The sequence below is a fragment of the Mya arenaria genome, chromosome 8 (assembly GCF_026914265.1).
Source record: "Mya arenaria isolate MELC-2E11 chromosome 8, ASM2691426v1".
Taxonomy (NCBI): Eukaryota; Metazoa; Mollusca; class Bivalvia; order Myida; family Myidae; genus Mya; species Mya arenaria.
In genome coordinates this window covers 43,045,134-43,070,977 of record NC_069129.1, presented here as the reverse complement: position 1 = coordinate 43,070,977, position 25,844 = coordinate 43,045,134, and the positions used below count along the sequence as shown (strand labels likewise).

Here is a 25,844-nt window from a genome sequence, read left to right as displayed (position 1 = left end):
ACATATTTATTTTTTTCTCATTAAATCTTTTTTAATTATGTAGTGGATAATTGTTTAGTATAATGTAAGATCGTTATATGTTTCACCGAGTGACCACCAAAAGGAATATTTCACGAATGAAATATAATGCGATCCTAACCCAAGGGTGCTTCTAAAAAAGCAAAAGAGGACAGGGTGGAGCACCCCTCTATAACCCTCTAACTTAAACCCTACTTGAAGACACAGAGTGAAATATAAGCAATTTGGGTGCGATATTCTAGTTCTTTGTTATGAGACATCTTGGTTCTTTAATATCTTTGGTGTTACGCACCCATACACGGGATACAACTTTCCTGAGTTTGACCAGTACTGAGTATTTTTGCAATACTACCCTTTTAATGCCAAATGCAAAGTGCCATGCAAGGGAACTACTGGTACCACATTAACTCATCTTGCAGTTTGACACGGCCAATGTTTGAACCTGCGACCTTCCGCACCAGAAGCAAACGCTCTGACCACTGAGCAAATATCTGTTTACTTGTGGTTCCCTTTGTATACCATAGTAGCTTGGCCTCTAAATCTAGATTGAAAACTGTGTAGTGGTGCATGATTATGTAACACTTTTAATGGTTGTATCTGGTAGATGTGCTTTTTCATCTTTACTGTGTGGTTTTAACTGATCTTATATTAACAGATTATGTCAGAAACTTCAGCAATTTGTTAATTTGACAACCATGTATGTTTGAATATTATGATCATTGTTTTTGAAAGGTATGATCATTATTATATGTTTTATTTTGATTGTTTTTAATCCATTGAAGATACTTTTCGCTTATTTTGTTATGATTTTACCTATATAGTATTTTAACTTTTTTTGTATTCATTTATATATTGGAATGCCCACAAATTATATGTACATCTAAATTTACTATAGCAAGACATGAATATGATCAAATATTGAAATTCAATACTAGTATAAGGTACATTACATCATAAGAATATAAATATTACAGCCAATTATTTTTAATAATATATTTTACTGGACAAATGTTTTTATTAATTTCAGTTCAACATTCGGTACTTGAATCCTTTGTTCCTGGCGTATGATGACAGAATACGTGAACGAGAGGAAACTATTAAACAGTGCCAGGTGAGACATTATGTCTGTCGTAATTGTAGTGAAACAATTCAATTGAAGGCTTTTGTTTTGAAATTAATTATATTTTTTATGATGAATGTATCAAATTAAATTTGGCAGGCAAAGTGAAAGACTTGCAGCTTTTACAAGACCAAAATCTCATTTTCTATATGTTTTGTTCTGTGTCAGCAAAAAAAAAAATGAGACAAACCCAAATTTTACCATACTTGGCTGTTGGGACAGATGGCTTTTTTTTTTTTAAATCTGATATTGCCATGAAAATAATTATCTTCATAAACATAATTGCCTCAGCAGGTCATGGAGGGATAATTCTAAATGTTTGGAACCCAAAACTCTCTTAACAATGTATCATTGTGTTATATATTCAAGGCTGAGCTGGATTTATTGCGGTCTCGCACAGAAACGGTGGTGAAGGAAAATGAGAAGCTACATTCCCGGCTGGAGAACACTGCCCTTGGGCCAATAGACAGCACTGAGTGGTGGGTGTCAACTATTTAAGTATAAAGGGTCATTTATCAATAATTGTAGCGTATAATTTTATCTTTCAAATCCTTCATTCTTACTCAAAGCGATACGTTTTTGGAAACAAATATCCTGGAAGTAAATATTACTCTGTTGCTTTTTTATTGATACCCTGCTTTAAAATGTAAAGTTGAAACTAGGTACTAGGAATCATGTGGGTCATCAGGGCTGTCCGTCCGTCTGCCATCTGTCCTGTTTTCATGGTCAAATTTTAAAATAATTTAACAGAAGTGACCTCCATAGCTTGAGAATGTGTCGTGCTCAAAGGCTGTGTCCTTTCCTTCAAGGTCAAGGTCACAGCAACCTTCTGAACTTTGTATGATTTGCAATGTAAACCTTACTGTTCATAGTATGTGTTTGGTCATTATGCCCCCCTTCGAAGAAGAGGGGTATATTGCTTTGCACAGGCATGTCGGTCGGTCGGTCGGTCGGTCGGTCCGTCGGTAGACCAAAGCTTGTCCGAGTGATAACTCAACAATCCCTGGACGTATGGTCATCAAACTTCACATGAAGGTTGGGGCTGACCAGTAGATGACCCCTATTGATTTTGGGGGTCATCGGGTCAAAGGTCAAGGTCACAGTGACCTTTAATGGTAAAATAATTTTAAAGCTTGTCTGAGTGATAACTCAACAATGCCTGCACCCATGGCCCTCAAACTTGACATGGAGGTTGGGCCTGACCAGTAGTTGACCCCTATTGTTAGCTCCACTGGCGTGCGTGCGTGCGTGCGTGCGTGCAAAAACTTTTACTTTAAACGACATCTCCTCTGAAACTGATAAGCGGATTTTGACAAAACTTCACAGGAATGTTCCTTTGGTGGTCCTTTACCAAAATTGCTCAAATGGTTCCGGTCCATTGCACAATATGGCCGCCAGAGCTAAAAATAGCAAAATCTTTAAACGACATCTCCTCTGAAACGGTTCGGCAGATTTTGATGAAACTTGACAGTTATGTTCCTTGGGTGGTCCTTTACTAAAATTGCTCAAATGGTTCTGGTCCATTGCACAATATGGCCGCCACAGCTAAAAATAGCAAAATCTTTAAACGACATCTCCTCTGAAACGGATAGGCAGATTTTGATGAAACTTGACAGAATTGTTCCTTGGGTGGTCCTTAACCAAAATTGCTCAAATGGTTCCGGTCCGCTGCACAACATGGCTGCCAGGGCAAAAAAATAGAAAAACCTTTAAAGAACATCTTCTCAGAAACCGATGATCAGATTTTGATGAAACTTAACAGAAATGTTCCTTGGATGGTCCTTTATCAAATTTGCTTCAATGGTTTCGGTCCACTGCACAAGATGGCCCCCAGAGGTAAAGATAGAAAAACCTTTAAACGACTTCTCCTCAGAAACCGATGATCGTATTGCAATGAAACTTGACAGAAATGTTACTTGGGTAGTCCTTAACCAAAATAGCCCAAACAGTTCTGGTCTGCTGCACAACATGGGCACCAGAGCTAAGAATAGAAAAAAACGTTAAACTACATCTTCTCAGAAACCGATTATCAGATTTTGATGAAACTTTACATAAATGTTCATCGGGATGCCCTTTAACCAAAATTGCCCAAATGGTTCCGGTCCGCTGCACAACATGGCTGCGAGAGTTAAAAATAGAAAAACCTTTAAGGACTTCTCGTCCGCAGTCTTCACGAAAAACATTTTAACCTACTAGCCAGTTGGACTAGCATAATGGCATATTTTACAAGTCCGAATGACAATCTAGTAGTCCGACTATTTTGCCACATTATAAAACTGTATGCTTGAGGTAAATACCTATTTCAATTGAGCAGCTTGCAGTTTGAGTAAACATTTCTTTATTATGATGCTCATGCAGTGATAGGGAGTGACATCCTTCTGTTGGGAATAGTGCTCCTTGTTTTTCAGAACCTATGGGTACTATGTAAAAACAAAAGGCATCTTGCTTGAATAGACTGTAATAATATCAACATGGTTAGAAAAGAAATGCCATGCTTTAATAGCTTTGATTACATTTTACTACTGAATTACCTCCCTTTAATAGAAAAAAAAATAATGTCTTAATTTTTCACGTATAGCATCTTTAAATAATTTTTAAACAATAATAATTTATGAGTAAACATATAAGCATAAAGTTCTCACAAAAAGATCAATTTAAAAACCTTACATTTATACATAGGAAAGTATATATAGACTGAACATTAATTTTCGTTTAAGTGACATTCTGAAAGTTTATGAAACAGCTATTTTTAGTAGCTTAAATGGCCGAAAAGTGTAAGTGAAACACCAAGTCGATTCTATCTCGTCAGTTCTTGTTCAGGTTAGATATTTGCTTCATAATCTATTCAGATTAAATGTTAACCGATGATCAGATTTTGAGGAAACTTGACAGAAATGTTCCTTGGGTGGTCATTAACCAAAATTTGTTAAATGGTTCCAGTCCACTGCACACCATGGCTGCCAGAGCTAAAAAATAAAAAAAACTTTATACGACTTGTCGTCGAAACCGATGACCTTTTTTCGATAAAACTTGACAGAAATGTTTGTTTGGTGCTCCTTTACTCAAATTGCCCAAATCATTTCGGTCCACTGCACAACATGGCAGCCAGAGCTATTAAAGTAATTTTTTTTTTTAAATAACTTCTCCTCAAAAATTGATGATTGTATTTCTATGAAACTTGACGAAAATGTTCGTTAGGTGGTCTTTGCTTGAACCTTTTGGCCAGTGGAGCACAGGCACTGATGTGCCTCTTGTTTTTGGGGTCATCAGGCCAAAGGTCAAGGTCACAGTGACCTTGAATGGTAAAGGTTGTCCGAGTGATAACGTGACAATGCCTGCACCCATGGCCCTCAAACTTGACATGGAGGTTGGGCCTGACCAGTAGTTGACCCCTATTGTTTTTGGGGGTCATCAGGCCAAAGGTCAAGGTCACAGTGACCTTGAATGGTAAAAGGTTGTCCGAGTGATAACGTGACAAACTTGACTTGGAGGTTGGGCCTAACCAGTAGCTGACCCCTATTGTTTTTTGGGCTCAATGGGTCAAAGGTCAAGGTCACAGTGACCTTTAATGGTAAAAGGTTGTTCATGTGATAACTCAACAATGCCTGCACCCATGGCCCTCAAACTTGACTTGGAGGTTGGGCCTGACCAGTAGATGACCCTATTGTTTTGGGGGTCATTGGGCCAAAGGTCAAGGTCACAGTGACCTTGAATGGTAAAAGGTTGTCCGATTGATAACTCAACAATGCCTGCACCCATGGCCCTCAAATTTGACTTGGAGAATTGGCCTGACCAGGAGATGACCCCTATGGTTTTTGGGGGTCATCTAGCCAAAGGTCAAGGTCACAGTGACCTGGAATGGTAAAAGGTTGCCCGAGTGATAACTCAACAATGCCTGCACCCATGGCCCTCAAACTTGATTTTGAGATTGAGCCTGGCCAGAAGATTGTCCCTATTAATTTTAGGGGTCATTGGGCCAAAGGTCAAGGTCACAGTGACCTTGAATGATAAAAGGTTGTCCAAGTGATAACTCAACAATGCCTGCACCCATGGCCCTCAAACTTGACATGGAGGTTGGGCCTGACCAGTAGATGACCCCTATTGATTTAAGGGGTCCAAGGTCAAGGTCACAGTGACCTTGAAAGCAAACTCGACAATTCTTGGACCTATGGTCATCAAACTTGACATGAAGGTTGGGCCTGCCCAGTAGATGACCCCTATCCACTTTGGGGGTCATCAGGCCAAGGTCAATGTCACAGTAACCTTTAACGCAAAAAAGTTAACAAATCTTCCCCCACTGATTTCTCAACAATGCCTGAACCTATGATCATTAAACTTGACATGGATGTTAAGCCTGACCAGTAGATCACCCTTATTGATTTTAGGATTCATAGAGCCATAGGTCAAGGTCACAGTGATTTTGAATGGTAAAAGGTTGTCAGAGTGATAACTCAACAATGCCTGAACCCATGGCCTTCAAACTTGACTTGGAGTTGCATCTGACTTGTAGATGACCCCTTATGATTTAAGGGGTCATCAGGTCAAAGGTCAAGGTCACAGTGACCTTGAACGAAAAAAACTTGTCTTGTGATAACTTGACAATGCCTGCACCCATGGCCCTCAAACTTGACATTTAGGTTTCTGGTGACCAGCTGATGACTCTGGATTTTGAGTTCATAGAGTCAAAGGTCATGACGGTCATAACACACTTTATCCTCACACTTTAATGATCATAATCTTAAAACAGCAACAAATCAGCTGTCATTTCGGTCCATGCATATTTCATTCAATTGTCCATTTAATCCTGACAACATGCTCAGGGGGGCATAATGTTTGACAAACTTCTCTTGTTTTTTTTGTCATATAAGGTCATATTTTGATTTTTTGACATTCCATCACTTTGGCGTATGGGGTTAATGATCACATTCTGTGAAAGCTCGAGTTTTATTTCTGACACTCACTGGGTCTCATTGATGGCCTTTAATGTATGTGTTTTTTGGTCCATCCCATTATTTTTCGGTCCATATCTTTCTCATTCATGGTAGGATTTTAAACTGATTTGGCATAGCAAAGCAAAGCTTCTTTACTTGCTTTTATGTTTTTTCAATATAAGCCTTACTGATAAAACTTAAAACTCCGGTCCATATCTTCTTTATGATAAACGTGATCCCCATAGTATGAGGATGTGTTTCCTGTAAAACAGCATCCCTACCTTAAGGTCAATGTCATAGCAACCTTCTGAACTGAGTATGTTTTCGAACGGAAGCTTTACTGACGATAGTTTGTGTCCGGTCAATTAATTAATTTGTCGATCAAGGTTTGGGTTTAAAATTGTTTGACAGAAATGATCATCATTTGAGCAGGTGTCGTGCATAAGATTGCTGTCCATAGCCTTTTCTCAATGTTTTGTGCTTTATATGGTTAAACAATGGTACCAGTATTTTTTTATCTTCCTTATGTGAAATAGTCTCCACATTGACCTTCAGTAGAACAAATTACACTTGATTTCTTTAATTGCTCTGTACAATACTTAATTATGTTGCAACACTTGAAACCATCTTTTTCTTTATCAATATTTTATTTAATTACACATGAAAACCCACATACACATATTTCACATTTCTATACATAACTTCGTCATAAGTGGTAACATAATATCTTATACAAATCATGGCAATCCTTGTTTCATAAGTAACATTGTGGCATAATGTAAAAGCTGTTGGAGTACCCTGGCCGCTTGCTAGGTGGTAACTGTCATGGATTTCCAATGATATACTGTACATGTCCACATGAATGAAAGACCCACTCAATTTTTGTTTAAATACTTAAGCACTAGTCAGTTGTTTCAAGGCCCCCCGGTCAGGGGGTATACCAGGGATAGCCGGGAAATGGCTGGACCGAAAGTCAAAGTCCCCGCTATACCCCGGACCTGGGGGGGAGGCGTGGTTTCAATTGTCTGGTCCATTATTTTTTTTCGCAAACCTTTTTTTCTAATGTTAAAATATTTTTATCAATATTTTATTTGATATTAAATGAAAACACACTTACATATGTTTCACATTTATATATATAAGTCAAGTGGTTAAAAATATCTTATAGAAGTGTTTTAAAAGTAACAGTGTGGGATTTTGTGGCTTAATGGAAAAACTGTATAAGTATCCTAATGGCTTGCCAGGTGGAATCATTGTCTCAGTCCTATATTTCCAATGATACACTGTAGCACATTCAGGCCAGGTCCAGCCTGTTCTGAAGTTCAAAACAGTGGCCCAGCATATTGAAGACTGTATCATCGTGGATATGAGCTATGTAAAAACTGATGTAGTATCCTGGCTGCGTGCCAGGTGGCAGCATTCCCTGTGTCATAGATTTCCAATGATACACTGTAGCACATCCAGGCCAGGTCCAGCCTGTTCTGAAATCAAAACAGTGGCCCAGCTTGTTGAAGACTGTATCAACATATATATCAGCTATTCAAAAACTGATGTAGTATCCTGGCTGCATGCCAGGTGGCAGCATTGTCTCTGTCATAGATTTCCAATGATTTGTTGTAGCAAATCCAAGCAAGGTCCTGCATATTCTGTAGTTCATAGCAGTGGCCCAGCATGTTAAAGGCTGTGTCAATATGGCCATGTTCAGTCTCCATTGTGTACTCTTGTAGGTTATGTCGTGCTGTTAGTGCTCTCATAGGTTGATGTAGCTCCCTGAAGGTGAGATGTTGTAGGTAGTACAGAAATGGGATACAGTCAGTGACAACATTTATTTTCCAACAGTGTTTATTTGATGCGTAGTCAACTCCAATACATCTTCTCATTTCAAATTGAAGATGTTGCGGAATGCAGTGTATTTCATTTTTTGTGAAAGTTATGCACACCATTGTATGTTTCTTTAGTACTTCAGTGGTTGACAAAATGGTCAGCTTGTTCTGATACTCAGTGCTTGGTAACAATGATTTTCTTCCATAATGGTTACAATACTGACACACTTCTGGCCCCAACAGTCCTTCACAGTTAGTCAGTACTTCTGCAGCTATCTCATACTGCCCGCTGCAGTACAATATGGAGGCAAACTTTAACCTACTGGACATAAGGTCAGAGTCCAGTGACAGCTGGTACCAGATTAAGATATCCAGTGTGACTGGTTGTCCCAGGTAGATGCACCTTGAAGCCTGGATGGAGGCAAGGGTGCTGCATAGGAATGGGGTCAGCACAGAAACTACTTCCTGTTGTAGGTCACTTTGGTTATTTGACATGCTCTGAAGAATAAACAAGTGGTTTGCAATTTCATCAACTGAATTATTAGTTATCAATAGATCAAAAATTAATATAATATTCGATGTTTTCTGTAGAAACAGTATCAGGTACAGAATATCAGTACAGGTCTGGGTTCTTGTGCTCACATTCTGGCATGAAACATTTTCATGATCTGAGCACTGTAGCAATCTCAATCCAACATTGTCCATGCGAATACTGAACAAACACAGCAGTTTTGTGTCGATTATATTGGAAATGATGCTGCATAGTTTAGGCAGCTCCCAAGAGTTTAACTTTCCCACAAACAGATTAACTCCAGAGATTGTGAAGTGGGGACAGTGTTTCTGTTTTACCCATCGTTTTAAAGTTTTCAAAACTAGACACACACAACTCACAATATTGTCTTCCCTCCATATCTCAGCTGGATAGTTTTCTATTGTAAACATCATTGCAGTTTTAATGTGAAAAGTGCTAAATCTGTCTTGAAACGAAGGCTTGAATAAAGTTTTTCTAATTATTTTGGTAATTGTATATGTTTTCACTTGAACAGTGCTAAAATCAAATATTAGAAATCGTTCCATCAAAGAAGTTGAAAATCTCCATTGCCATTTTGAATAAGGGTAACTGGTTAACTTGAAAGGAACCATGAATGTTGTAGAACTACACCTAGATTTTTTAGTTGGACTCTCAGTGTAGCCCTGTGGCACCAGGAATACACCAGTCTCCCTGGCCCGGGCTAGTGTGTCAGGTCTAGGCCAGTGTCCGGGGCGTGGTCTGTGGAACATGAACAGGCATTCGTCTGGCAGCTGTCCACAATGGTATGCGTGGACAGTGTCATGATTTTTATCATGTGTCATTGATGGGCCATGTCGAAATATTTCACCAGACTCACTTAAGCTCTGCACAAAGTCCTGTAATTGTACCATTGTATTAGTCAATAAAACTCTCCCATCTTCATCCAACACATCATCAGGACCTTTTGGGTGTAGTACTGATAGTGGGCAGTCACTTCTCAGTCTTTGTAAGTAGCAGACTTGGGGAGGAGTGTGCTCATCCTTTAACACCAGAAGATTTGGCTTTCCATATTGCCAGTCCCTCCATGAAAGAGCCACATGTTCTCTGTTATCACTAAACAAATAGTCAGTATCTGAGTCCATCCCAGGAGTGGTTGTTGCCTCACTCTGACTTCCAAATATGTAATCAGTATCATTCACATCTTTCAACACCTTATAAACATTCCTTATAGTCTCAATCTGTAGGTGTGTTCTCCTTCTCCTGGCAATCACCCAGCTGTTGACGCCGATATCCCCCATCACACGGGACAGCCTCAGGGAAAACAGTCTTTCACTCTCCCTATCACTATCCATAGTTCAGTTTTTCAAAATAAGTTTTAATGAAATCAAGTTATTTGTGGTACTTATCCTTAGTATGTACATTGCAATAATGTAACTTTATTCAATGATTTTTCACTTTTGTATTCCAAGCATTGATTTAACTTCCTTTCTGATTCATGAGCTGCTTTTGTTGGTTTAACCAGTATTCATTTTGATAGTAGACAGATAATCACAAAGTTGTCTGCATCATGACAGTCGATACATATAGCAAGATAATGTACTACTAGTGAATAAAGCTGCTTGTATAAAGATTGCCAAAAGATAAATGTTCAAAAAGAAAATGTCTCAAATCTTCTACTCAAATTACTTGAAACTTAATGGTTTTGTTATGAAATGGTTTTTAACGGGAATTCCCTAATAAAGTTTTTTATATAAATATCTACCGCTATTTGAACTTGAAATCTTAACCTAAGTCTGAATTTTAGACTTTTGACACAAAACTACATGCTTTCATTTTGTTGTCTAATCTTTATTTAAAGAACAATCAGCATAAAACTGGCCATATATGTAGAACATACATTAATTAAAAGTTATTTACACATTTGCTGTGAACAAATAATTACATTACATATGGATGATTTATGGCATTTAAATATTAACATATGTTATTGAATATTGGTCTTATAGTATTCACATGTGGCATGTGTCTAAGCTTGAGACTCAGACTTAGAAGTGCATTGTTTGTGCATTCAAAATTTTGTTAAATGATCAAAATTGGTAAAAAACCCAACCCCGACCAGTTCTACAATCAGGCACACAACTTTTGTCAGAATTAATTATATTAAGTTCATTTTGAGACATTTAAGAATTCTGTTTTTCTGAGCCTAAACTCAGACTCAAGATGTAAGTGATATTGGGCCCTGCCTTTATTCAAGCCCGGTTTCGAAAAAAAGTGCTTTGGTCATTACTAATTACTCATTAACTTACTCATCTTGTTTACCCCTTTACCACCTTACATGGGTTGAATTCCTTTAAAGGGCCTCAATATAGGTTGATGCAATTTTTGTTTTTAATTTTAATGAATAATCGAGGCTTACTTAAATGCCTTCTAAATGTTTCTAAAACAATGCTTTGGTTAAATTAATGAATTAATTTACTCTACTGGTTTTACCACTTTAAACCCAGCATTGGTTGATTTTTTAAAGAGGCACAATATAGATTGATGCATTTTTTTGTTTCAATTTAATGCATAATGGTCATCTACTGATTAAATTTTAATATTAAAAATAAATAAAGCAATTTAAGCAATTTATTGATGTATGTGTGGAAATTGGGGCCATGTTGCCATAAAATCCTTTTACAAAGACTTATATTTTTATTATTTGAAAGTTTTGCTGTATAAGCCTGATAATATGTTGTGTCCAGTCCGTATCTTTGTCATACACTGTCGGATTTTAAAAATATTCTGCGCAAGTAACCTCCATTATTATAAAGTATGAGCATGTGTCACACACAAGACACGCGTCCCTTCCATTGAGATCAAGGTCACAGCACACTTAGTCTGTTTGCCTGAATAAGCATTAGTGATGATTGTGTCAGGTCCTTATCTTTGTCATATACGGTCAAATTTTGAATTTATTTGGCATTCTGACACTTTGTCGTGGTAGAGTATTAATCACATTCTGTGACAGCTTTAGTTTCATTTCTGACACTCACTTGGTCTTCAATTAAGGATCTTGATCTTGCGATATAGTGCTTTACGTTCATCAATAAGATGGCCCCTAAATGTTTTAAGGTTGGGGTTTTATAACATTAGGTCAGCGCATGGTCCTTTTCAAAGAATTCATGATTCTTTTTTAAACTTAACAAATCCATTCAAATACAGGTGACCCCTATTCCTTTAATATTCAAGAGTTTGTCCCTTTAGTGCAGTGGTTAGCGCATTCGCTTTTCATTTAGGCGTCCCGGGTTTGATTTTCCGCCTGGGTTGGAATTAAGTTTGGTTTGAGCTTATCAAGCCGGACATGTGGGTTTCTTCTGGGTACTCCAGTTTCCCCACAAAACGAGGCAACACGTATTAAATCGTGCCAACGGGAGTGATTAACGTAATATTATGATATAATGACTTGTTGAACAATTGCTGTAAAGTAAACAAGTTTAAACTATAATTAATACTTTCAAAATGTCTTTTTAAATTCAAATCAGCTATTTGAATGGAGTCGATATCATTGAACCATAATTTGACTAGTTTAAGACCAACAATTATATTTTGGCAGCTGAGTTCAACAGTGTAGTGTAGATAATAGGAAAAAACAGAATGATATAATGCTTTGTTTATAGAATATTATTTACCTCACATAGTTACATGTACATATTTACAGTATCAAATTCAAAACAAGCACACCTGTCATGGTTAAGTGCTGGCTGAGCTAGTTCTAAATTTAGCATAGCTGGGACGGAATTTATAACTTCTTTAGTCATTAACTCATTGAAGTTGTGTTTTTTTGTAAAATGTTCCTTGTCCATTTAAAGAAAAAAATTGTGTTTTTCACCTAAAATTAATTTGTTTTTTTTCTATAAAGTAAACAGAACAAAGTAAGAGAAACTTTAATTAGGAAAGTAACTTAAGTTAGGAAATGAATACTTTATGAATACTGCCTTATTGCTTTCGTACATTAACAAAAGTAGGAATTTAGGGATTTTTATGCCCCCCTTCGAAGAAGAAGGGTATATTGCTTTGCACATGTTGGTCGGTAGGTCGGTTGGTCGGTTGGTCCGTCGGTAGACCAAAGCTTGTCTGAGTGATAACTCAACAATTCCTGGAGGTATGGTCATCAAACTTGACATGAAGGTTGGGCCTGACCAGTAAATGACCCCTATTGATTTTAGGGCTCATCGGGTCAAAGGTCAAGGCCACTGTGATCTTTAATGATTAAATAATTTTAAAGCATGTCCGAGTGATAAAACTCAACAATGCCTAGACCTATGGTCATCAAACTTGATATGGAAGTTGGGCCTGACCAGTAGATGACCCCTATTGTTTTGGGGTTGTCATAAGGCCAAAGGTCAAAGTCACAGTGACCTTGATTGGTTAAAGGGTGTCTGAGTGATAACTCGACAATGCCTGCACCCATGGCCCTCAAACTTGACTTGGAGGTTGGGCCTGACCTGTAGATGACTCCCAGTGATTTTAGGGCTCATCGGGTCAAAGGTCAAGGTCAAAGTGACCTTTAATGATAAAAGGTTGTCCGATTGATAACTACAATGCCTGCACCCATGGCCCTCAAACCTGACTTTGAGGTTGGGTCTGACCAGTAGATGACCCCTATTGATTTTGGGGGTCATCGGGCAAAAAGTCAAGGTCACAGTGACCTTGAATGATAAAGGGTTGTTCGAGTGATAACTCGACAATGCCTGCACCCATGGCCCTCAAACTTGACTTGGAGGTTATGTCTGACCAGTAAATGACCCCTAATGATTTTAGGGCTCATCGGGTCAAAGGTCATGGTCACACTGACCTTTAATGATTAAATAATTGTACAGCTTGTCCGAGTGATAACTCAACAATGCCTAGACCTATGGTCATCAAACTTGATATGGAAGGTGGGTCTGACCAGTAGATGACCCCTATTGTTTTGGGGGGTCATCGGGCCAAAGGTCAAAGTCACAGTGACCTTGATTGGTTAAAGGGTGTCTGAGTGATAACTCGACAATGCCTGCACCCATGGCCCTCAAACTTGACTTGGAGGTTGTGCCTGACCAGTAGATGACCCCTATTGATTTTAGGGGTCATCGGATCAAAGGTCAACATCAGTGACCATTAAGGCAAACTTAACAATTCATTGACCTATGATCATCAAACTTGACATGAAGGTTTGCCCTGATTAGTAAATGACCCCCTTTTCATTTTTGGGGTCATAGATCCAGAGTTCAAGGTCACGGTGACCTTAATTGTGAAAAGTTAGCCAAGCTTCTCCCAGTGAAATCTCAACAATGCCTGGACCTATTATCATCAAACTCAACATGGAGGCTGGGCCTGACCGGTAGATGACCCCTATTGAGTTTAGGAGTCATCAGATCAAAGGTCAAGGTCACAGTGACCTTGAACGGAAAAAAAGCTTGTCTGTGTGATAACTTGACACTGCCTTAACCCATGGCCCTAAAGGTCCATGCATATTTCATTCAATTGCCCAAATAATCCTGACAACATGGCGCTCAGGGGGGCATAATGTTTGACAAACATCTCTTGTTTTTATATAGATTCAAAATTGTAATAGACAATGATATTAATCTTTTGGTCATAGTTGTCTGCCTCTTAGTCAAGAGGTTTTGGGTTCTATTTTCAATAAGAAATGCTTTCTCAGGTGGTCTTAAAATTGACATGAGTTTGAGCTTCTACCAAGGAAACAGCTATATCTTGAAAGTAAATCTATAACCTATTCAGCTTTTTTTACATGAAGTCAAAATGAATTCATATAAATTAACATTTTAATCTTAAAGGGGCACAATATAGAATTCACTCATAGATGCAGGAAATAATTTGACACTCTTTTAACCAGTGAATATGTGCCACGTAGCTATTAATTGAAAAGCCCATTTATAAAGGCTTACATTTTGTTTAACTGTACACAAATCGAATATATTTTTAATTTGGATTATTAATGTCAAATGTATTAAACATAATAATGTGTAAATATATTTAGAAAATCATCTATCAAGTGTATACTTATTTTGTAGCCCTTTAAAAGCTCTGTTGGTTTGTAGGGAACAGATGAAAGAGAATGCTCGTCTGGTGCTCGAGGAAAACCAGAATCTACTGGAACAGATCAGCGTTAAGGACGAGAAAACGCACGATCTACACCAGGCGCATTTACGAGAAGGTGAAATGCATTAGAAAATATTGTCGATTGATTTCATCTCCTAAAAAAATCATTTTATATCGCATTATTATTTTGTTATATATAGAAGTCACGATAACATCACGACATACATTCTTTAGTTTGCTATATATTGTGAAAACCATACCATGAAATGTGGAAGCAATTCAAATTATCATTGTGTTGTGACTATCTAAATTTGCATACTTAGTCTTAACAAAGGACCTTGTGATTTTGATTCTATTATTAAGACCAAAACTTCATAAAAGTTGTTTTATACCTTAACGTGTTTGTTTTCAGTCAGAAAAATATCAAAAATTCGGAATTTATACAACTATTATTAAATTTTGAATAATATACTAATATCATGTCATTGGTATATACTCCTTGTAAAAAAAGTAGTTACAACTTATTCTAACCATCATTTTAGTTGGTAAGCTGTCAAAGCAGGTCGTAATATTAAAAGAAGAGAAGGGAGAAGTTGAAAAAGAGTTGGAATCTGCTCGCACAGCCCAGCGGGAAATTAAACAGCGGCATGACGCACTACTCTCCCAGTCACATGGTGCCATACCACATGAGCAGCACATCAGGGAAATTGCAGACATGAAAAAGTGAGTTGTGGAGGGAATTGATATTTTCTGGTGATCATGATATATTTCTTGAATTTCCGCCGAATAATTAAAAAAAGTAAGAAGTCCTTTATTTTAAAATTTTAATATGTACCAGCTTTGTGTGATAGGGTTTTAGGTTTCTATAAAGTATGATTTTGTATCAGATAGTTAGTATGTGATATTATGTTATAAATTGAAAAAGTATCTTGAATATGCGTCAGCTTTATTTTATATAGTAACTTGGCCAATAGATAAGAGCTAGAGGGTGTAAATGGCAATATGTAGGATTTTAAATACTAATTACTCCCTTAAATGTGATTATATCAAAGAGAGATAACATGGTTATGTATTTTTGCCTAAAGAGTACCCTGTAAGGAAGTTATCTGACACACTGTGGCCTAGAGACAGAAGCTTGAATATGTAAATGGCAAGCTGCAGGCTTGTGAATCTTATAATCACCCTTGAAATATCTTATTTGAAAGGGAGATAACAAAGATTTCCCTTAAAGGAATTTATCTGACGCAATGTAGCCTACAGACAGGAACTTGAATAGAAAATGGCAAGGTACAGGGTTGTGAATTATACAAACCCATTCGAATGTTCTTATATCAAAGGGAGGTAACAACATTATTTTTGCCTCAAGAATTTTTCCTTAAGAAAGTTATCTTACACATTGTGGCCCACAGACAGGACATCTAGGTGAAATTTTATTCTTGGCTTATTTCAAACTGTAGGTAACTAAAAGGGAGTTCATAATGTCATACCTTTGATAATCTATTTAAGGAAGTTATCGGACGCCGATGAGGCCCACAGACAGGAGCTAGAGGCTGTCAATGGGAAGCTGCATGCATCCCAGGCCGAAAGGAAGGGCCTGGCCTCACAAGTCATAGAGCTTACAGCCGAGAACAAAAGACACAGTGTTGAGGCCAGGCTCATGCATAAATCTGTCAGGTAGTGTGACAGCTCTTTATTTTATTTTGTATTTATAAGGATGCTTTGGAAGGGCCTCCCCTAAAAGGTCATAAAGCTTACTTCAGAGAACAAGCCACATCTCACAGAGAGCCTTATCCATAAATCTGTCAGCTACTTTTATTGTTGCAGCTTGTAATAACTTTACGAAAAATTATAGATGGGAGGCTTTCAGCTTGTCTTGGTTTTCGTAACATATCGCTGTGGCTTCAGTGTTGGTATCGGCGATAGCAAGTCTCATTACTCTAGCTAGTAAGTTGCATTGACCTTGCCCTTTGATTAAGTGAGAAGTAAAGAAGATAATTTTAACGGTTTCTCTCTTCTTGTGCAAAGTTTGTTAAAAATTATTGAATATTTCATTTTTATAAAATTAGTGTTCTTTGAAAACAATTGGTATTAGTATAGAAAAGCCATTGTTTTTAAACTGTTCTTTTTCCCCATCCAGACGAGCCCAACAAAAGATGATGTTTCTTCAGCGTGCAATAGAACAGTCAGAAAACAAGGAGATGTCGGTGCAGGATTACATGGGATCACTCATTAAAGTGGTAAGCTATACATATCATCTGTCCTTGATTGCAGTGTTGTTATATTTTTGGTCAAAGGCAAATACTAAATACCATTCAGGCAGGTATCAGAATTGTTTGACAGTCGTGTGTTATCTTGAGTACAAATATCAAAGCAAAAAGGTCCCACGTGATGTAAATAAAAAATGTGAACATCTTCGCTTTCATCCATTCTATAACTGATATCAAAAATATGTGAAAGACATCTCTGATTGAACACTGCTCAATGTCTTTTCATAAAATTGTTGTGTGTTATTATAAGGGCTATTACATTTAAACATATAACCCCCAGGAGAAGGCACTTTTAAAATACACCACCCCCCTACAGAAGCAAATTTACTCTTTCAGGGTCAAAAAAAGACACCCACCCATATATTTTTAAATAATTGCCTTCCCCCCGTGGGTTATATGTTTTACTGGAATAGCCCTTAAAGATGCAACACTGCTCCATGTATTGTCATAGAGTCGCTGTGTGGTAATATACCTAAAGATATCTCAGATACAACACTGCTCCATGTATTGTCCTAGAGTCGCTGTGTGTTATTATACCTAAAGATATCTCAGATACAACACTGCTCCATGTATTGTAATAGATTGGCTGTGTGTTAATATACCTAAAGATATCTCAGATACAACACTGCTCCATGTATTGTCATAGATTGGCTGTGTGTTAATATACCTAAAGATATCTCAGATACAACACTGCTCCATGTATTGTCATAGAGTCGCTGTGTGTTAATATACCTAAAGATATCTCAGATGCAACACTGCTCCATGTATTGCCCTAGAGTCGCTGTGTGTTATTATACCTAAAGATATCTCAGATACAACACTGCTCCATGTATTGTCATAGATTAGCTGTGTGTTAATATACCTAAAGATATCTCAGATACAACACTGCTCCATGTATTGTCATAGATTAGCTGTGTGTTAATATACCTAAAGATATCTCAGATACAACACTGCTCCATGTATTGTCATAGATTAGCTGTGTGTTAATATACCTAATGATATCTCAGATACAACACTGCTCCATGTATTGTCATAGATTGGCTGTGTGTTAATATACCTAAAGATATCTCAGATACAACACTGCTCCATGTATTGTCATAGATTGGCTGTGTGTTAATATACCTAAAGATATCTCAGATACAACACTGCTCCATGTATTGTCATAGAGTCGCTGTGTGTTAATATACCTAAAGATATCTCAGATACAACACTGCTCCATGTATTGTCATAGAGTCGCTGTGTGTTAATATACCTAAAGATATCTCCGATACAACACTGCTCCATGTATTGCCCTAGAGTCGCTGTGTGTTATTATACCTAAAGATATCTCAGATGCAACACTGCTCCATGTATTGTTCATAGAGTCGCTGTGTGTTAATATACCTAAAGATATCTCCGATACAACACTGCTCCATGTATTGCCCTAGAGTCGCTGTGTGTTATTATACCTAAAGATATCTCAGATGCAACACTTCTCCATGTATCTATTGTCATGGTATTTTGAAAGGTATAACATAAGTTATATACCAAAAGTATATATGATAAAAATTCATTATGTTATTTCATTACGGCAACGTAATTTATGATATTAAATACATTTGTACATTGATGATAAGAAAGCCAAATCATTCTTGCTTGTATATTTCTGTATTTCAGGCAGAGAAAAGTGCATTTGAGAGAGACACTTATGAGAAAGTGGTAAGTACTGTAAAGATAAAGAAGGTTATAAGACTTGGAATCTTCCATTGCTGAGAATGTAGGCTGATTCCAACACAAGCAGAGTTTCTTTTGCGGAGAAAAGGTTTACCAAGTTAATGGAGAACAACCTGCATGAAGGATGGGATCTCACAAGAGTGACCATTGTAATTGCTTTTTCTCCCACATCAGTTAAACAAACTATAGTAAATATGTATTTTAATTCATTTTTACATACGTTTTTTTTTACATCTTTGACGTGATCAAGATAAGGATTTTCAACATGGTCAAATGTTTGAGTCATCTTATGTAGGGTGTGCGAAGAATGCTTATTTCAGTGTAAAATCAAAATATATTTTAGCAACTAAGCACCAAGGGCTTTATTCCACCAGTGTCATAACCACAAGATCTTATTTTTCTTTTGGTATCCATACTAAAAAAACATGTAGAATTGTATTCGAATGCAACGTCATTTTGGAAATGACGTTGTTGAAATAGAGTCAGTGCCCTGTGCGCTCTTACATTTGATTTGGTAGTGCGAATGGGCTCAAAACAGTAAAAAAAAATAAAAAAAATATTTCAATGTTTAACTTGCTAATTGCACTGATACATCTGTATAATTCAACAAATAGCATAATAAAATTAACCATTAATATAGGTATGAGAAAAGCTATAACACATACTCAAAGTGATAATACTTTTCTTCGAATTGTCCCTAATCATTAAACAGAAGAAACTATCAAGATGTAAGCATTTTGATTTGATGTGATCAATAAATTTGAAAATAAATGTTTCATTTCATATCTTGTTATTGTGATTTGACCAAAGCCTACAGCAAAATGCCATAAGATCAAGAAATCCAGTCATTTTTTTTAATGAGTGGCATACATACAATTGAAGGTTGAACCTATAAAATCTAACAAACTTGCTGAAACTGACATATAAAGCTCTTAATTCTGAAGAGATATAACAACAAATCAGAAGTCCTGTTTTCAAAAACTGACTACACGATATCTGTATTGGTAATATGACAATTTGGTGTACAATTGATATGGGCTCAAGCTCTGTACGCGGATTCTTTTTCAAAGTAGGGTTACTATCATGATAACATGTCTGTTTAAGGCAAAGGAGCATGAGTTGGAAACGAAGAAGGCCATGAAGAAACTAATGCAGGGAAACCTCACTGTTGGCAAAATGGAGGAAAAACTTAAGGTAACTAATACTATTATCCACTGTAAGGATCCACTAGCAACTCGTTTATTTCATTTCTGTTTGTTTCCAGCTGACAAGTATGTGAACTGAAAGAAAGTAGTCGTGGAATTGTTAACGACTTAGACAAATTTTCAATGTTCCAATCAATACCTTTTGAATAACTTGGTTTAGAGTCTTCAAAACTTAGTACGCATATTGGTCATGGACATTATATGGTCCCTAAGTCTTCAAACTCGGTATGCACATTGGCCATGGAGATTATGTTGTCCCTAAAACTTCAAAATCGGTATTCATATTAGTCATGGACATAATGTGGCCCTTCAAACTAGGTATGCACATTGGCCATGGACATTGTATGGTTTCTAAGTCTTCAAACCTGGTATGCACTTTGGTCATTGACATTGTATGGTTTCTAAGTCTTCAAACCTGGTATGCACATTGGTCATGGACATTATTTGGTCCCTTTGTTTGGTTGTTTTGTTATCAAAATGTAAAAGTTGAATGTCTTATTGACTTTACTAGAAAAAATGACAGGTGCTTCTGAAAGGCGACACATTCAATACGTTGAGTTCTACTTATGTTCATCAATCTGAGCTGGTAGCTAAAACCTCTGAAGAAAATCCCAACAGCTCTTTTTGTGTAATACTTCCACAAATATTTGTTTGATGCTGTTTTTCTTTTTCAGTTGTACAAGATGAAAGCTGCAGCCAGAATTGGGACAGTGGCAGAGAGGTAAGTTGATAATTGTTTCTTATTATCATAATTGACAGTACTTTGCACACAAACAAGCATTCGTGTATATTGTGTTTAATATTATGTCTTAAATAATTTAAGTATTGCATTCTTTGGATATATACAAAGAGGCAGGGCCTGTGTCACTAACGTCTTGAGACCTATTTTGAAACTCAAAACTGGAAATATTCATTTTATTGTACAAATGTTATGTGAAAGACAATATTGGTAAGTCTGGCCATACCGGTATATGTTGCAAGTACCTTGTTTAGCAATTATTTACACACTTTATGTAAAACAGTATTAAAGTGGTAAGCAAACACGGAACCTGGAATAAAAGATTATATGGTTAATGTATCAGATTCTATGGCCCCATCTTATTCAAAGATCTTAGTTATAACTTTATCAATCTTCTGTATAAATGTCACAAATGTAAAATAATAATGTCGCAAATGGCAACACATTGCATTTTTTAATTCCCTCAACTTTGTGTTTTTTTGATACTGGTTTTAGTTCTATTCACACAAATAAGTAGCAAAATAACAAAAATATGACACTTAGATAATTAAGATTGATGACTTATATGGAATAAGATCGTTAAAACCTACCCTCTGGTTATCATCTACGACTGGTGAATTTTCTTATTTTCTTGAAAAAATATGCTTTTATAACTGTATAATTATTATATAATTATACATTAGTAGAGATCTTTAGAGCTGTCATCACATTTTATTCATGTGACATAAACTATATCTTATCTTACCCTATAGATTAAAGGAGCAGGAAGAGCTATTTAACTCGCAGAAGCGCGAGTATGAAAGGGAGATAAATCATTTGCGGAACCTTGTACGTGAAAAAGAGGACATGATTCAGGAGGGTGCTGTACACAAAAGGTGAGCTAAATATAGAGTTTGCTGGAAGAAATTTTGGAGGATGAAGTTCACCATTATAATCAATACAAAGTGTTTATTTAATACTTGTCTTTGCTTGGTTGTGATTACACTTACATTTTAATACTTACTGGATTTTATCTGTGGCATTAATAAGTTAGTGTACATTTATTTGCAACCTTTGTGATGTCCTTTTGTTTTGAAAGCAAATGTTAGTGTATTAGTTAATGAACAATGAGTAACATGAGAAAATAAAACATGAGAGGCCAATTGAAAAAAGAACTGGATAGCCTATCAGCAGGTTATTTGGTAAGTTTGAACACTCATTCAGTTTAACTGGTCGATAGTTATGTTTGGATAAATATTGACCAATCAGGTTTTGACTAACTTTATCTAAATAAAAAATATAACTGCTTTTATACAATTGGGCGGAGGTGGATAAAATCTACGTATTGCCCAATAAGATTACCGCTTATATTCACTTCACTGAAATACAATTACTGTGCATTTTGTTATTTAAGGGATCTGGAAGAACAAATGGAAGCCGTTTGGCAATCTGCCAACTCGGAGAACGTAAGAATACGCGAGGAAGTCCACAAGAGTGTTCATCAGCTACGAAAACACACGGGACTATCTGATGCGTTAGACGCGCATGATAAACTCGATACTTTACATGTGTCATCTGACGATGAAGGAGAGAAACATGATTTTTCGTGAATGATCTTGCATATTGGCTGGGATCTTTTGTACTCTGTATGTTTCAGGTTGATGTACTATTTTTATAAAGGTGCTTATCCATATTGCTTGTCAGAAGTTGCTATAATATTATACCACCTAATACCATGAGTGTGACCTTGCTAGCGGATATATCTGCTCTTAAGTTTAATGTATATAGAATATACTTAGGTGCAAATGCATGGTAACACTTACAAGAGAAAAATATATTAAAAAATGTGTTTTTTTTCTGATAGTCATACATACACAAAAAAAGTCAAACATTATATAAATGAGAATCGTTTTCCTATTGGGGAAACGAAGCAGTCTTTTGTCAATTTTAGTTCTCTTGTTTACTGGTATAATTATAAAATAGGTTCAGTGTAACCTTTTTGTTTCGATTTTAGCCTTGAAAAGGAAACACTGAAAAAGCAATGCTGGACATTCTAAGTAGCCAAGAGAATGGATTTAAGTGTACAGAAATGTTTCAAGACAAAAAATCTAGTCTAATCATATATTTGTATTGTATAATTGATGGATAATCAATATAAAATGTATGTAACTTAATGAAAGTGGAGAATATACATTGTAAGAAGACAATGTTCTAAACTTTGTTAGAAGGCTAGAAGACATTCTTCAAACTTTTATTAGGAGACAGGGTTCTAATCTTTGTTAAAAGACTGGTTTTAAACTTTGTTAAAAGACATATTTCTAATCTTTGTTAAAAGACAGGTTTTAAACTTTGTTAAAATACATGGTTCTAATCTTTCTTAGAAGAAAATTTTTCAACTGTTTTATAAGAAAGGGCTCTTAACTTTCTTAGAAGACAGGATTCTAAGCTTTACTGTACAATACAACGAGATGTTAATTTGTAGACGTGATAACAATAATAATGTAGTTAGTTAAAATTAGAATCATTTTGTCGACCTGTTTATTGTAGTAGTTCCGAAGTATAGAAAATGATTGCAAATAGGTTTGTTATGTCGTTGACAAATGAATTACGCAGAATTGTTAGTTGTTTCTATATTATTGATATTAGGATAATTTCACATACTCATTCGAATATATGGATACTACTGTTAGTAGTTTAGTAGTTAAGCCAGTCTCAAAGTCATTCTTACTTTTAATAGGCAGCTTTCGATTTTATTGTAACCAAACTTTTATTGTAACTAAAATGTTTTTATCTGTTATCTGTTGATATATTTTCGTAAGGAAAACAATAGCACCCCCATCTCCTCTCTTTTATATCAATACACATATATTACAGATGTTACAGCTTTTTTTAAACTTATATGTTTTAGCCTTTTTAATACAGAATCTGTTAACTAAAACATGTTATTGCCTAATTCTGTTATTCACATTACAAATATTCTGTGATACGTTCTGAAAATTATTATTTTGGAGGGAACTTTATCGCAATAGTTAATTTATAAGAGATAACTTATTTTATTTATAAATGATAACTTAAAACAAGTAGTGTAATTAATACATGGGCCTGTATTCATAAAACATCTTAAGTCATTTTCTGACAAAGTTATTTCCCTTATGTATATATCTGACTGGTCATATGTTATAATGACTTAATACTATCTAAAATAAATTTGTCTATGAAAATGATAGAATATCGACTTCTTTAGTTAAGAAATTACTCAAGATGTTTTATGAATACCAGCATGAAAATTCCTTCAAAACGAAGATTATATTGTGACAGAGAATACATTACATTGTTTTAACTGTGATTTTTATTTGGAGTATTTTATAATATTTTCACTGCCACCAATTTGCATTTGATACATTTTGTTCAATAACAATTTATTGGTGATTGCATTTCACATACGGTTCAGAACACACAGCTTCTTTTATAATGTATATGTTCTAACCAATTTTAGTGTTGCCCCAAAATTTAAGCCAATCCAGTGGCTAGAGTTCCAATGAATTGAGCCATCCAACTGGCCCTATATTCGCTAACGTCTTGAGTCATCCAACTGGGCCTATATTAGCTAACGTCCTGAGCCATCCAACTGGGCCTATATTCGCTAACGTCCTGAGCCATCCAACTGGGCCTATATACGCTAACGTCTTGAGCCATCCAACTGGGCCTATATACGCTAACGTCTTGAGCCATCCAACTTGGCCTATATTCGCTAACGTCTTGAGCCATCCAACTGGTCCTATATTCGCTAACGTCTTGAGCCATCCAACTGGTCCTATATTCGCTAACGTCTTGAGCCATCCAACTGGTCCTATATTCGCTAACGTCTTGAGCCATCCAACTGGTCCTATATTCGCTAACGTCTTGAGCCATCCAACTGGTCCTATATTCACTAACGTCTTGAGCCATCCAACTGGTCCTATATACGCTAACGTCTTGAGCCATCCAACTGGGCCTATATTCGCTAGCGTCTTGAGCCATCCAACTGGGCCTATATACGCTAGCGTCTTGAGCCATCCAACTGGGCCTATATTCGCTAGCGTCTTGAGCCATCCAACTGGGCCTATATACGCTAGCGTCTTGAGCCATCCAACTGGGCCTATATACGCTAACGTCTTGAGCCATCCAACTGGGCCTATATACGCTAACGTCTTGAGCCATCCAACTGGGCCTATATACGCTAACGTCTTGAGCCATCCAACTGGGCCTATATACGCTAACGTCTTGAGCCATCCAACTGGGCCTATATACGCTAACGTCTTGAGCCATCCGACTGGGCCTATATACGCTAACGTCTTGAGCCATCCGACTGGGCCTATATACGCTAACGTCTGGAGCCATCCGACTGGGCCTATATTCGCTAACGTCTGGAGCCATCCGACTGGGCCTATATTCGATAACATCTGGAGCCATCCGACTGGGCCTATATACGATAACGTCTGGAGCCATCCGACTGGGCCTATATACGATAACGTCTGGAGCCATCCGACTGGGCCTATACTCGCTAACGTCTTGAGCCATCCAACTGGGCCTATATACGCTAACGTCTGGAGCCTTCCAACTGGGCCTATATACGCTAACGTCTGGAGCCATCCAACTGGGCCTATATACGCTAACGTCTGGAGCCATCCAACTGGGCCTATATACGCTAACGTATTGAGCCATCCAACTGGGCTTATATACGCTAACGTATTGAGCCATCCAACTGGGCCTTTATTCGCTAACGTATTGAGCCATCCAACTGGGCCTATATTCGCTAACGTCTTGAGCCATCCAACTGGGCCTATATTCGCTAACGTATTGAGCCATCCAACTGGGCCTATATACGCTAACGTATTGAGCCATCCAACTTGGCCTATATTCGCTAACGTCTTGAGCCATCCAACTGGGCCTATATTCGCTAACGTATTGAGCCATCCAACTGGGCCTATATACGCTAACATATCGAGTCTAAGTTTGAAACTCAGACTCAAAAATGGAATTATTGAAATGAACAACAAGTCATTTATAATAATAATTTGGCTAAAGTTTAACCAATTGAAGTAAAGTAAGTCATATGTTATACATTCAGTTGTTTGCATCAGCAGCATTTTGCTAATTATTGTTGCAAGTGAATCTCAATTTGCAATTTAAGTCTTGAATCTCAAACTCAGATTCCTGACCCAATTATCACAGGAATACTCAAGTAAAATCTCTTTCTTCGTCTAAACTCATTTTACCACATAAAAGCACAGTACCAATAAAAAACTTGCATTTAAATTTTAAAGCCATATTTTTGCATAGAATGTGATGATAAAAGCCTTTTATCAATTTTTCAAAGAAAACTTATTCTGAAGCAAAAATGAACTTGAGTAATTGTTCAAATAGTGAGTTGTAATCAATTATATTTTATGCTGTAAAATAATTGTTCTTTGT

General features: G+C 36.7%; 3 protein-coding genes across 6 annotated transcripts in view; 1 reads left to right on the top strand and 2 right to left on the bottom strand.

Annotated features, from left to right (window-relative positions):
• The window catches only part of LOC128243270 (centrosomal protein of 89 kDa-like), a 47,856-nt gene extending 22,327 nt beyond the window's left edge, over positions 1-25,529 (top strand). For all 4 annotated transcript variants that reach the window (XM_052960921.1, XM_052960920.1, XM_052960923.1 and 1 more), the window contains 11 exons: positions 1,046-1,129; positions 1,508-1,617; positions 14,487-14,602; positions 15,030-15,210; positions 15,994-16,161; positions 16,625-16,724; positions 18,411-18,452; positions 19,572-19,661; positions 20,347-20,393; positions 21,164-21,286; positions 21,805-25,529. In XM_052960921.1, coding sequence (XP_052816881.1) covers positions 1,046-1,129; positions 1,508-1,617; positions 14,487-14,602; positions 15,030-15,210; positions 15,994-16,161; positions 16,625-16,724; positions 18,411-18,452; positions 19,572-19,661; positions 20,347-20,393; positions 21,164-21,286; positions 21,805-22,000 — 1,257 coding nt within the window. In that variant the 3' untranslated portion in view covers positions 22,001-25,529. The remainder of the gene's footprint in view (positions 1-1,045; positions 1,130-1,507; positions 1,618-14,486; positions 14,603-15,029; positions 15,211-15,993; positions 16,162-16,624; positions 16,725-18,410; positions 18,453-19,571; positions 19,662-20,346; positions 20,394-21,163; positions 21,287-21,804) is intronic.
• LOC128243271 (uncharacterized) lies at positions 8,265-10,053 on the bottom strand. Its single transcript, XM_052960924.1, has 2 exons — positions 9,055-10,053; positions 8,265-8,390 (listed from the first exon to the last, which is right to left on the bottom strand). Exons 1-2 carry the CDS (start codon positions 9,753-9,755, stop codon positions 8,351-8,353), a joined length of 741 nt encoding a protein of 246 aa, XP_052816884.1. The 5' UTR covers positions 9,756-10,053; the 3' UTR covers positions 8,265-8,350.
• LOC128244212 (collagen alpha-2(I) chain-like) lies at positions 23,975-25,372 on the bottom strand. The gene has a single exon (XM_052962228.1). It carries the CDS (start codon positions 25,370-25,372, stop codon positions 23,975-23,977), a length of 1,398 nt encoding a protein of 465 aa, XP_052818188.1.
• Positions 25,530-25,844: the final 315 nt, after the last annotated feature.

Excerpts from the sequence above, each read along its gene's own strand:
- LOC128243271 (XM_052960924.1), bottom strand. The coding sequence starts at position 9,755 with ATGGATAGTGATAGGGAGAGTGAAAGACTGTTTTCCCTGAGGCTGTCC. Across the intron at positions 8,391-9,054 it reads AGTCCAACTAAAAAATCTAG|AGCATGTCAAATAACCAAAG; the intron begins GTGTAGTTCTAC and ends TTTATTCTTCAG.
- LOC128244212 (XM_052962228.1), bottom strand. The coding sequence starts at position 25,372 with ATGTTAGCGTATATAGGCCCAGTTGGATGGCTCAATACGTTAGCGAAT.